We start from the raw sequence: 13,768 nt of genomic DNA, 5'->3' as shown, positions 1-13,768 counted from the left end.
ATTAATCTTGATAACATAAGAAGAATATGACATAAAGAATGTTTAACTAAACGTTACAAACAATGCAGGCATCTCCATCCTACCTTGGATTTATTCAGTTGTTCTTCAGGTGCGTCAGATTTATTTTCATACACCTCATTGAGTTTAGCCTCTCTCTCATTCAGCCAATCACAGAAGTGATTCAGACGTTTGTAGTACTCCGTCCACTTAGCAATGGTGGCCTCTAGGTCAGCCAATTTGGCATTCAGTCTAACAGAGACATTCTCAAGCCGTTTGTCAATATCAGTTAGCTCCCCTTTCAGAGGTCCTCGTCTCTCCCGACTTGCACTTTCACTAAGGGCAGCGTTTAGTTTCTGCATCTCAGAAATGTTTCCCTTTAGTCTGCTCAGTGCATTTTTAAGCTCCTAAAATAAAAAGGTAAATACCTAAATCAATATTGATAAATTTGAATATTTCTTTCATACAAAAAGTTTTCATCTTATCCAGCTTTGAATTATTTAAGTTTTACATTCCTTTGGCTATGACTTAAATATATTTGCTGCAGTTAGCTACTGACCTTCTTTGAGTTGAGGTCCTTCTGAGCGAGTTCCTGTCCTGTAGTTGCAGGAGGCTTCTCAAGCTCTGCCTCTGCCTTCTTAAGGTACTGAATCATCTGGCCCTTCTGGGTCTCATACTGTTCCCAGTCCTTGACCTTTTCCTGCAAAAGAAGGCAAGAAGTTTGATGAGTGTTTACATTAATAGAGGTCAAGGTCAATCAGATAGTGTCCTTTTTCATATATTCAAAAATTCCTCCTCTCCCCTACAGCTTCCTCAAAGTTCAAACAACAGACCTCTCTCCTCTACAGTTTCCTCAAAGTTAAAACACAACAGACCTCTCTCCTCTACAGTTTCCTCAAAGTTAAAATACAACAGATCTCTCTCCTCTACAGCTTCCTCAAAGTTCAAACAACAGACCTCTCCTCTACAACTTCCTCAAAGTTCAAACACAACAGACCTCCTCTCTCCTCTACAACTTCCTCAAAGTTCAAACATAACAGACCTCCTCTCCTCTACAGCTTTTTCACGTACAATCAAGACAGATTAAAGTACAAGGTATACTTGACTGACAACACCATCAATTATTCCAGAATCATCATTCCTTTCATCTCCCATACTTGGAACAATATCCATGTCAACTTTTAAAATCACTGGTCCTTCCTTCTGCAATGGAGATTCCAAGAATGTGCCATTCCTTTTTGACCTGTATTGTGAGTAATCAATCAAATTCTGATGTATATTGGAAACCATCTAGCAATCTGGTACATAGCTCTACCATTATTTACAGGACATTGTAACTGTTTACCAACAAATAATCTGAGATACAAAACACAATCTGAGAAGTAAAACTTGTACAGTATCTACTGCTACCACTGTAGCAGGCTCCAGTGTCTGACCTTCCCCTATCAGAGAAAACATCAATACACCTCCCCGATTATCATAAATGTATGTATATCCTATGTTTATCTTCCAGCCAGTTCCTAAATCCCATTGATTCTGCCTCCATCTCTTGTTTGTGATAAGTGAATACCATATGGTAAAGGGGTTCCCTGGCTGGTTAGCTTAACCATAAACTTACCAGTACCATAGGCCATGTCATCAACCCATAGGCCATGTCAACAACCCCTGGCTGGTTAGCTTTACCATAAAATTACCAGTACCATAGGCCATGTCAACAACCCATAGGCCATGTCAACAACCCCTGGCTGGTTAGCTTAACCATAAATTTACCAGTACCATAGGCCATGTCAACAAGCCTTACAGCATTTTAAAATTGATAATCATCATTTTCTTGTTATGAATTTAAGTCTATTAAATGAACTATAAATATTAGAAGTTTCTTTTGGTAATTTTTCGGCATAATAAAATATGGTGTTTCTTAAAATTAACAAAATTGTTGATACTGTTAAAATAATCAGGACACTTTACTATCTTTCCAATGTTGAAATAATGCTAAAGTGATCTATCCACACAAACCTGATGTTATGGAACACTGATATAGAGGTGTCGCAGAAAGGCAAAAGTTATATGTAATTTACCTCAAAGTGGGCTTCTGTAGCCAGAAAGGTAAAAGTTGTATGTGATTAACCTCACGGTGGGCTACTGTAGCCAGAAATATCATTTACCTCAAAGTGGGCTTCTGTAGCCAGAAAGGTAACAGTTGTATATAATTTACCTCACACTGGGCTGCTGTAGCCAGAAAGGTAAAAGTTATAAATAATTTACCTCAAAGTTGGCTTCTGTAACCAAAAAGGTAAAAGTTGTATGTGATTTACCTCAAAGTGGGCTTCTGTAGCCAGAAAGGTAGCAGTTGTATATAATTTACCTCACACTGGGCTGCTGTAGCCAGAAAGGTAAAAGTTGTATGTGATTTACCTCAAAGTGGGCCTCTGTAGCCAGAAAGGTAAAAGTTATATTTAATTTACCTCAGTGAGCTTCTGTAGCCAGAAAGGTAAAAGTTATAAATAATTTACCTCAAAGTTGGCTTCTGTAGCCAAAAAGGTAAAAGTTGTATGTGATTTACCTCAAAGTGGGCTTCTGTAGCCAGAAAGGTAAAAGTTGTATGTGATTAACCTCACGGTGGGCTACTGTAGCCAGAAATATCATTTACCTCAAAGTGGGCTTCTGTAGCCAGAAAGGTTAAAGTTATATGTAATTTACCTCAAAGTGGGCTTCTGTAGCCAGAAAGGTAAAAGTTGTATGTGAATAACCTCACGGTGGGCTACTGTAGCAAGAAATATCATTTACCTCAAAGGGGGCTTCTGTAGCCAGTTGTATGTGATTAACGTCACGGTGGGCTACTGTAGCAAGAAATATCATTTACCTCAAAGTGGGCCTCTGTAGCCAGAAAGATAAAAGTTATATGTAATGTACCTCAGTGAGCTTCTGTAGCCAGACAGGTAAAAGTTGTATATTATTTACCTCAAAGTGGTCTTCTGTAGCCAGAAATATCATTTATCTCAAAGTGGGCTTCTCTAGCCATAAAGGTAAAAGTTATATCTAATTTACCTCAGTGAGCTTCTGTAGCCAGAAAGGTAAAAGTTGTATATAATTTACCTCAAAGTGGGCTTCTGTAGCCAGAAAGGTAAAAGCTATATGTAATTTACCTCACAGTGGACTTCTGTAGCCAGAAAGGTAAAAGTTATATGTAATTTACCTCAGTGAGTCCTGTAGCCAGAAAGGTAAAAGTTATAAGTAATTTACCTCAAAGTGGGCTTCTGTAGCCAGAAAGGTAAAACTTATATGTAATTTACCTCTCAGTGGGCTTCTGTAGCCAGAACGGTAAAAGTTATATGCAATTTACCTCGAAGTGGGCTTCTGTAGCCAGAAAGGTAAAAGTTGTATATAATTTACCTCACAGCGGGCTTCTGTAGCCAGAAAGGTAAAAGCTATATGTAATTTACCTCACAGTGGGCTTCTGTAGCCAGAAAGGCAAAAGTTATATGTATTTTACCTCACAGTGGGCTTCTGTAGCCAGAAAGGTAAAAGTTATATGTAATTTACCTCACAGTGGGCTTCTGTAGCCAGAAAAGTAAAAGTTATATGTAATTTACCTTAAGATTGGCATGTTTTGCTTTGGCAAGTTCGTTAGTATCTTTCCACTTCCTGTCTAGGTCACTGACGGTCTTGTTCACAAAGCTGGGTGCATTGCGATCCCTCTGTAATCGTTTGCCAGCCTCGATGTCAGCCATGATGTTTGGGCGCTCCGACTCAAGTTTTGTCATGATGTTCTGTAAAATACAAACAGATTTGATGACAAATATCTCTTTTGACAGAGTATCACATCTAAGGAAAAAAGTTTTAGAACTTGAATTAGGTGAACATGTATCATGTTATGCCAAGAGTCTAATCCATGCGGTAGTTCAATCACAATTAATAGACACATACAAAATTGTGAGTTCAAAGTTCGGAAGTGTGCGTGAGTATAGAAATAGGTGTTATATTTATTTTACATGCTGGTAATAACTGAACAGTGTTTGTTAATGAATTAATTTTGTCTAAATATTGATTTGATACAATTAAACAAAATAGCCAATTATTAAATATATTTATGCAAAAATGTCTATGACACTAACGGGTAATATAATTAGATAAGACAGTAATACATTTAACAACAGACACGAAAATACAAAATCAGATAAAAGTCATTAATGTACCATTAGTAGAAAACAAGTTAAACATGTCTAAGTTTGTTTTTGTTGAATGAGGTATCCCTCACCCCATCATATAATTAGTATCATTTTTATTAATTCCTGTTAATCTGTTACTAAGAATTCCCAGTATATATTGCTGCCTTCCTTCTCCATACTACTGTGTGTGATATAAAGGAGCTATATCACATATAGATCAAAAGTGAAGTTAGATAGGAAGAAGGTTAATGAAACATTCTATTCCCATACTACTTGAAAATTAAGTCATACTACTTGAAAATGAAGTAAAACTACATTTCCCTATAATAGCATTAACCCTTTCAGCACTGTAGACCATATAATGGACTCATCCATATCAATGCATGGTAGAGCCAACTAAAGTGACATAGGGGTGAAAGGGTTAACTCTACATGTACAACAACCAGTGATATATATGTTATACACTCTATATACATAGTGCTTTCACATCGACAATATTTTCAACATTCATGCAGGTGTAATACAAGGAGATTAATTTTTGTTCTCTCTTTTATTTTCTTAAAGAAATTTTATATTCTTTAAAATGATTTCCTTCTTACAATACTAGGGTGATATTTTCATAAACTCTTGTATAAAATTTGTGAATATTTATTCTGATGAAATGTATCTTTAAAAAAATGTCTGACTTGTTGCAGCAGTAAGATTGGACTCACTATATAACTCTAAAATTAAATCAAAAAGAATTCAGCATGTTCTCCCGGTCACTAGTAAGTATTATGTGCACAGTTACATACACAGGACCAAAACAAAACTTACAAAATCACATTATCATTGTAAAATCTCATTTTATAGAAAGTTGTGCATTACCTACATATATGTATATATATATACAAAGCTAAACAACATCTAAAAATTCCAATCTACACAGAACACACTAGCAGTTTACGGAGGAAAAGTTTCTTCACACGCCATGTTCACAATATCACGGTCTCGTTCTGTGTTCCCAACCAGGTCCTACTTAGTCTAACATTTGTAATTCTCCGTGTCCATCACTGTAATTTTGTTACATATCTCTGTCCATGTCAATGTATGAGGACAGCTGATCAATTATCTAATGCTTTATTTGATACTTTATCTAATGATTTATCTAATACTTTATCTAATACTTTAATTATCTAATACTTTATCTAATGCTTTATCTTATACTTTATCTAATGATTTATCCTTTATCTAATACTTTATCTAATGATTTATCCTTTATCTAATACTTTATCTAATACTTAATCAAATTCTTTATCTAAGCCTTTGTCTTATACTTTATCTAATACTTTATCTAATACTACTTTATCTAATACTTTATCTAATGCTTTATATAATGCTTTATCTAATGCTTTATCTTATACTTTATCTAATGCTTTATCTAATGCTGTATCTAATGATTTATCCTTTATCTAATGCTTTACCTTATACTTTATCTAATGATTTATCCTTTATCTAATACTTTATCTAATGATTTATATAAAACTTTATCTAATACTTAATCTAATACTGTATCTAATGCTTTATCTAATACTTTATATAATGCTTTATCTAATACTTTATCTAATGCTTTGTCTAATACTTTATCTAATACTGTATCTAGTGCTTTATCTAATACTGTATTTAGTGATTTATCTAATACTTAAAAAAACATACATGCTTCTTATTTTTACAATTCGTAACAGCACGATCCCAAAACAAGTACTCCTGAGAATGTTAACAGGGCACTACCTGGTGCATAACAAACTGCAATTACATGAATTACCTACACATATGCAATCATCTATACACATTTCCCTTCCATCTTACATGACCTGTCAACAAACAAGTATATTTATTTTGTAGAGAATTTACAGGTAAAATATAACACTAAATCCTGAACCTGTTGCCTAGTAACAACACTAGTAAACAGACAGTTTTGGATCTGTTGCCAAGTAACAACACTAGTAAACAGACTGTTTTGGACCTGTTGCCTAATAACAACACTAGTAAACAGACTGTTTTGGATCTGTTGCCTAGTAACCACACTAGTAAACAGACTGTTATTTTTTTAGGGAGTGCTATCAATCTAAAATGCCCATGGAATTCCAGAGAAACTTAAAATTGACAAAAGATACTGGACCCAAGCTGTTAAACACATGGTTTAAGGAAGCACAATTGAACTTGACCTTGAATTGTGAAAAAATAAAACTGTTAACAGAAAAATAAAGTTCTAGTAAAAATAGAGAGGCATGTTGGAGAACAATGAATTATTGTTTGATACGATCACCAGACTTGTGTGTATTTACATTTCCCTGTTCAAATAAAAACATACGAAAACTATTATGTGGTGTCATTTTCAAATCAGAAGTGATATTTTAATATTCATTTTCCTGTTGATTTTAAATTGATATAATGATATGAACCGTGCACATTGTGAGGTTTTAATGGAATGAAGAAAGCAAATAAACAATCCAAGATGGCGACTAGTTGAAGGTGAGTGATAAAAACTCTAAAATTTGGTGAGGACAATTATCATCACAACTGTACACAAAAGGCTATATACAATCTATGTATGAATTGTTCAGACTAACAGTACTAGTGGTCTACATTTCAGAGGACGGTAAAATCATTAGTTAGAATTAGAAGTAAATAACTCATGGCTAAAAGCATGCATTTTAAAAAGAAACACAATGACGGCACTATTTTACAGAAAATTAACAAACACTCAAAGCATCTGAAGTCACTTAAGAATATTGAATACCTTCTCATCTTCTTTAAAAAATCAACAAATACTCGAAACACCTGGAGTCATTTTAGAATATTCAACATCTCATCTTCTTTAAAAAATTACCCTATTTTAACACATTCGATACATCCGTACCAAGTGATGTTACCACGGGTTGAGAAGATTCACATTTCCTTTCTTACTAATACTCGAGATGCTGATCCGTCGTATTTCTTCTATTTTTGGAGAATTCTAAACCAAAACAAGCATTGCAAGAGCAACTAGAAACACAAGGAAATGTAACGAATGGATCTTACTTCATGTTCATGTAGATAGGCGCGCGCATCCTCCAGTCCGTCAATGAATGGCTGGTCCATCACAAGTTTCTGGGTTTCCTCCAACCAACTGGCTCGCTTTTCAATACCATCACGGAAGTCATAGGCTTTAGAAAAGATTGCAGATTTGTCACCTGTGGGCTGCAACTTCGGCTGTAAACCCTGGAAACGAGCCAGCAGTTCCCGGAGGCGTTGCTGCTCAGCAGTATTATCAGCATCAGGTGAGTCCTTCAGTAGCTCTCCCAGGCTCTCTTGCAGCCAGGAAGCATCATCTTCAAACTTGCGCATGTTTCGCAACGCTTTCTGTAGAAAAGATTTTTTTCATTTCATTAAGGACAATGAAAATCTAGATTTAGTTCGGTAACCTACTCTTGCAGGTCATTTATGTTGCTATTTTTGATTTTTTTTATTCTAATGTGTTTGATGGACTGCTAAATTCTAGACTGTGTGTTGTTGATTTCTATCTTGAGTAAACAAATACAGAAACATATCTGAAGGTTTATACTAGAGCAGTATACCTGGAATTTGTTCTGAAGGTCCTTGTACTCCCCACTGGTCAGGTTTTCATTTTTGAGTTGCTCCATCAGATCTTCTACCACTGCCACTGACGTCTGTAAGTCCTCCAATCTGTAGGAAACAGAGAACAGGTTCTTCAATTCTCAATAGTATCAATATAAAACAACTTTAATTCTAAATTTGAATTGCCTTAAAGATAAATTGAGTTTTATTCTTAATCTAAAATATTCAAAGTATGATTTTGTTTATTTTCAAAAACAGTAATTTTTTCCTTCAGATTGAACTTAAATGTTGTGCTTATTTATATATTACTTCCTTATTGTTGACATTGACGAATCAAATTGCCTGAGAATTGGAGACTAAATATGATTCACTAAGACTGATAGATAGCCAAGCCTAAGTAGGTTGGACCTACTTTTGATTGTAATCCTTCCATCTTTCTGGAAGCTGTTTCAGATCAAGGTGGGTGGAATCTAGAGCATGATTGAGCCGAGCCCAACGTGAAGCATGCTCATCATATCGTTCCTGTAGTGATGTCTCCTGACGGTCAGACTTGACCACATCGTTAGCCAATTTCTGCATCTTCTCAAGGCACTGTGTACACGTCTGGGTAAACTGACCTTCCACAAACAATTGCTACAAAAAAAAAAGTGTTCTCAATGTCTGAAAGTTACCGCAGTATAATTAAACTGTTAGTCGACAGTAAGATTAAAACTTATATTATCATTTTTATTAAATTATATTTAAACTTTAATTTTTGCACCAAGGTTGGAGAAAAATATTAAGTTTAACACAAATTCAGCACTGATGAGTCAATGTTCCATGTTTTTTACTTATATTCTACTGAACTATATATACAGAATGCTTTACAAAAAATAATCTATTTTGTGAAATGTAGCTTCCCCGATTATGTTATCTGTGGCAATCTTCTTTTTTCTCTGTTCAACTGAGTCGTATGAACAGTACAGGCATCTTGTGGTCAATTTTGATCACGAGTTCATAATGCTGTTTGACAATTGACCTTTCAAAGTGAGGCTGTCATTTGTACGATTACGAGCATAGTTAATATGTGGAAAATAGACCAAGAGAAATTTATGATTCCTGGCAGTCCATGTTTTTTCTGATCAAGCAGCTTAAAGCTAAAAAGAAACACGTAATATCTTACCTCTGAGAAAGACTTATCCAGTACTTCGTGAGAAATCATGACAATTAAAATAAACAAAACTTTCCCTGAATTTATTCCTCTTTCTGATGCTGTGCTTAAATAATTTCCTTTCATCACAAAATAAATACAAAACCCTGAATTACTTCCCTTACCCTGTGTTTCCTCAACACTTCCTTGACATTTTCATTTTTCTGTAGAGACTGTCGTTCCTGCGTGAGTGTCTGCTCAGCAGAGTCCATACACTGGACAAAGATTTCCTCGGGCACCAGGAATTCCAGCATGGTCAGTCGGACTGGTGCCTGGCTAGTGACAACCTACATTTATAAAACACAGACTTAGTGTTAACCACCAAAGGGAAACCCGAATACATAAAACACAGACTAGTGTTAACCACCAATCAAAGGGAAACCTGAATACATAAAACACAGACTTAGTGTTAGCCACCAATCAAAGGGAAACCTGAAAACATAAAACACAGACTTAGTGTTAACCACCAATCAAAGCGAAACCTGAATACATAAAACACAGACTAGTGTTAACCACAAATCAAAGGGAAACCTGAATACATAAAACACAGACTTAGTGTTAGCCACCAATCAAAGGGAAAACTGAATACATAAAACACAGACTTAGTGTTAACAACCAAGCAAAGGTAAACCGGAATACATAAAACAGACTTAGTGTTAACCATCAATCAAAGGGAAACCTGAATACATAAAACACAGACTTAGTGTTAGCCACCAATCAAAGGGAAACCTGAATACATAAAACCCAGACTTAGTGTTACCCCCCAATCAAAGGGTAACCTGAATACATAAAACGCAGACTTAGTGTTAACCAGCAATCAAAGGGAAACCTGAATACATAAAACACAGACTTAGTGTTAGCCACCAATCAAAGGGAAAACTGAATACATAAAACACAGACTTAGTGTTAACAACCAAGCAAAGGGAAACCTGAATACATAAAACAGACTTAGTGTTAACCATCAATCAAAGGGAAACCTGAATACATAAAACACAGACTTAGTGTTAGCCACCAATCAAAGGGAAACCTGAAAACATAAAACACAGACTTAGTGTTAACCACCAATCAAAGCGAAACCTGAATACATAAAACACAGACTAGTGTTAACCACAAATCAAAGGGAAACCTGAATACATAAAACACAGACTTAGTGTTAGCCACCAATCAAAGGGAAAACTGAATACATAAAACACAGACTTAGTGTTAACAACCAATCAAAGGGAAACCTGAATACATAAAACACAGACTTAGTGTTAGCCACCAATCAAAGGGAAAACTGAATACATAAAACACAGACTTAGTGTTAACAACCAATCAAAGGGAAACCTGAATACATAAAACACAGACTAGTGTTAACCACAAATCAAAGGGAAACCTGAATACATAAAACACAGACTTAGTGTTAGCCACCAATCAAAGGGAAACCTGAAAACATAAAACACAGACTTAGTGTTAACCACCAATCAAAGCGAAACCTGAATACATAAAACACAGACTAGTGTTAACCACCAATCAAAGGGAAACCTGAATACAAAGTGTGTTTAATAATGATTATTAAAGATATACACTGAGGTTGATTAACCATACATATAGTGATAAGATATCAAAAAGTCACTGCATTTCAAAATGCTGTTGAATTCCTGAACCATCAACTTCTTCCATTATGTATCTTTTACTTGTTCATGTCAGAGACCTCAGCAAGATTACAAACCAATAACTATGAGTAGTACTTACTAAAGCATGTTATATTCCTTTCTATACAGGAATTGAAAGTCTTTGTGAATCAAAATGAAGGAAAGAATGTATAGATTAGGTGAATGCTTTAGATCTAAGCCCCACTCACTTTCCAGCGTTCCTGAGTCGTGCCTAGGCTGTGTTTGAGATCACTCTGTTCCCGAGGGTCTAGCTGGGCCAGGATTTCCCGCCCAGTACTCTGATATTCCTCAAGGAGTCTGTTGTCAACGCGGTTAAAGAATTTCTTGTGTTTTCTAATGAGGCTATCTGGGTCGTCGGCCCCGTCATTAAGCACAGCTTCTGCCTGGGCGAGCCACGCCTCAACAGCCTCCTGTTTCTGCTGAAGTACACGCCAGAGTCGTGACTGATTCTCCAAGCGTTTCTCCCAGTCTTTGGCAGTAGTGATGCATGCCTGGAATTACAGACGTGAAACAAAACTTTTATCATTACAATTTGAATTGGAATCACAAATCAACGATTATATGTTATGTCCCATGTGGCAAAATTCTGAATAAGTCTCATACTTGGAAACTTGTACATTAGTTTAATGTTATATCTTTATGAATTTCACAAGAGCTTGTATTCATATGTAAAAAAAATTAAAAATCAACATTTCTAAAACATTTTTTGTTTTTTTACTGGATATATAGGTAACTGTAACTGACCTGAAATCGTTGGTTAGTTTCCTCCATTGGTCTGTCCACCGGGTCAAAGTTGACATTGTCTAATTTGGGTTTAGTTGATGTGACCTTTTGGTGCACCTTGTTTTTACTTTCCATGATGGATTTCTGGTAAGTCACTTCTGAGAAAAATGCCTACAAAATAAAGCAGCTTAATTACAATGTCCTTATCATGGGAACAAGTAATACCTCTAAGAATTCAAGGATGAAATTATTCACTCAAGTATCATCCTATAACTGTGAATCATGTATACATAAAACTGTGAATCATGTATACATAAAACTGTGAATCATGTGTACCTTATGTTTTTCCAGGTGAGCTTCAGTTGCCTGAGGTGTTCCCTCCATCTTGTGTGTTGCCAGGACTGCCTCGCCTTGATCAAGCCAGGCGTTTAGGTCAGAAATTCCAGTTTCTAAAGATTCTACGTTTGGAAGCACTGCTTTTAGATATTTGAGTTTTTCTGGAATTTCCTTCCTCACTCTCACAATCACTTCCTTCTGAATGTTGAGAGTGGTTAGCATTTCATTGACAATATCCTGAGAGCTGTCCTTCACCAAGGATTGAGCTGTCTTTGTGGTTATCTTAAAGTCATTCTCCATATCAGCGATTTGACCATTCACAAGCTGTGGAAAGAAAATTCAAATGACAAAATCTGCCATGATGTGAATTTTAATTTGGAGATCTATTTCTTCTAATCTTTTGCAAGATTTCATCCTTCATTTGTTTTCGTCTCTAGAAATGTGAACTTTACTATCTATAACCTTCATCATGTCAAGTAATCCGTACATATTACTGGACAAACTTTGAGAAATTTATAACAATATATTGCACTTATATTTAATTACACATTTGACTGTTGGATATTTTTTGAAGCTATTAATCTAATAGGAATGTGAATGTGAGACACATATAAATATATAAAATACATGAGGTTTATTGTGGAGACTTACATCAATATCCTGTAGGTAATCCTTAAGTGTGGAATGTACACAGGGAACCTCTAGTCCCAGGAGATCCTCCGCGTTACGTAGCCAGTCTGATATCCTGTCAACCCCCACGCCGTAGGAGCTCCGAGCCTTCCCTATCACTTCCACGTTTTGGAATGTTGTAAACCCGTCTGACAGACTCACAAATTTTTGCATTAGATTATCTACGGTTTGTTCTACCTCCATAGCCACAGGCTCACAGCAGGCCTCCTTTAAGTACTGTCCACATTCCATCAGCACATTCTGTTTCTCTTCATATTGTGGAAGCTCGCTGAAGAATTGTTGCTTTTCGTCTGTTGTTCCGTGAGATATCTTGGCTTCACCGTCTGCTACCCAGGGTGTCAGGATGTCTACACACACTGTGAACTGTTTCCACTGTTCCACAGTGTCCTCCAGTATATTCTGAGATTTTTTCACCTGTAATTCGTCTTCTTTCCAGGCAACAGATTCCTCCTCCATGAACTTTGTCACCCGACTTTTTTCATCCTGATCTGTATCATTAAGAAGGAATGTCAAAAATACATTAAAATGTTATCAGGGACCTGAGTCGGATAGGAAGCTCTGATCTCAAGAATCCAATAAGATAGTTGGTGGGTTGGCCTTAACCACTTTATACAATTATCATATTCAGGATAAGTTTAACAACATAAGAAGGCCGTTTGATTGAAATAGAAATTCTAAATCATAAAACATTGTTCAACATACCAGCTATTTTCTTGTAACCATCAGCTCTCTTTTTCAGTTCCTCATATGTTTGGTCGTAATGGCGAAATAAATGTCCAGCTACGACAAAATCCTACAAAAACAAGATTACCGTCTGAACCTCATAGAAAAATTCTACTAGGAAAGTTTTATTTTCATTTTTATAGCTCTATGACTTTCTTTGTATTGGAGGACATTCAGCAATCAAAATATTCTCTTTGAATACAACCATTTCTTAATTTTGGCTGTGTCTTTCAGTATCCTGAGGGACAAATCTCTGGTACCAAAGATACCTTCTATCAAATTTGGTTGAAATATAGTCAACTGATCAGGAGAAAGAAGTATTCAATACTTAAACACCCAAATTAACTTTGCAGCATGATTGTGTTCATATTCATGCCCTTCAAGCACATATTTAGTCATATGGTGGAAATCTTGACCGTTTCTATGTTATGGCACTGAAACTACCAAGGGCAAGGCCAGATCGCAGGGCTAATTATATGGTAATGGGGTGGGGATCTCTTCATACCCAGTTATTGTATATATGGTAATGGGGCGGGGATCTCTTCATACCCAGTAATTGTATATATGGTAATGGGGCGGGAATCTCTTTATACCCAGTTATTGTATATATGGTAATGGGGCGGGGATCTCTTCATACCCAGTTATTGTATATATGGTAATGGGGCGGGGATCTCTTCATACCCAGT

General features: G+C 35.9%; 1 protein-coding gene across 3 annotated transcripts in view; it reads right to left on the bottom strand.

The window, feature by feature from the left end:
- The window catches only part of LOC110446497 (nesprin-1-like), a 323,100-nt gene that overhangs the window by 219,338 nt on the left and 89,994 nt on the right, over positions 1 to 13,768 (bottom strand). For all 3 annotated transcript variants that reach the window (XM_021491669.1, XM_021491670.1, XM_021491668.1), the window contains exons 13-24: positions 13,062 to 13,152; positions 12,321 to 12,847; positions 11,670 to 11,993; positions 11,355 to 11,504; positions 10,799 to 11,101; positions 9,081 to 9,242; positions 8,179 to 8,399; positions 7,766 to 7,874; positions 7,230 to 7,550; positions 3,591 to 3,767; positions 557 to 697; positions 84 to 404 (exon numbers count right to left, since the gene is read on the bottom strand). In XM_021491669.1, coding sequence (XP_021347344.1) covers positions 84 to 404; positions 557 to 697; positions 3,591 to 3,767; positions 7,230 to 7,550; positions 7,766 to 7,874; positions 8,179 to 8,399; positions 9,081 to 9,242; positions 10,799 to 11,101; positions 11,355 to 11,504; positions 11,670 to 11,993; positions 12,321 to 12,847; positions 13,062 to 13,152 — 2,847 coding nt within the window. The remainder of the gene's footprint in view (positions 1 to 83; positions 405 to 556; positions 698 to 3,590; positions 3,768 to 7,229; positions 7,551 to 7,765; positions 7,875 to 8,178; positions 8,400 to 9,080; positions 9,243 to 10,798; positions 11,102 to 11,354; positions 11,505 to 11,669; positions 11,994 to 12,320; positions 12,848 to 13,061; positions 13,153 to 13,768) is intronic.

Source organism: Mizuhopecten yessoensis, unplaced genomic scaffold (genome assembly GCF_002113885.1).
Source record: "Mizuhopecten yessoensis strain PY_sf001 unplaced genomic scaffold, ASM211388v2 scaffold2741, whole genome shotgun sequence".
Taxonomy (NCBI): Eukaryota; Metazoa; Mollusca; class Bivalvia; order Pectinida; family Pectinidae; genus Mizuhopecten; species Mizuhopecten yessoensis.
The sequence above is the reverse complement of the archived record's forward strand: the minus strand, read 5'-3'. Positions and strand labels throughout refer to the sequence as shown.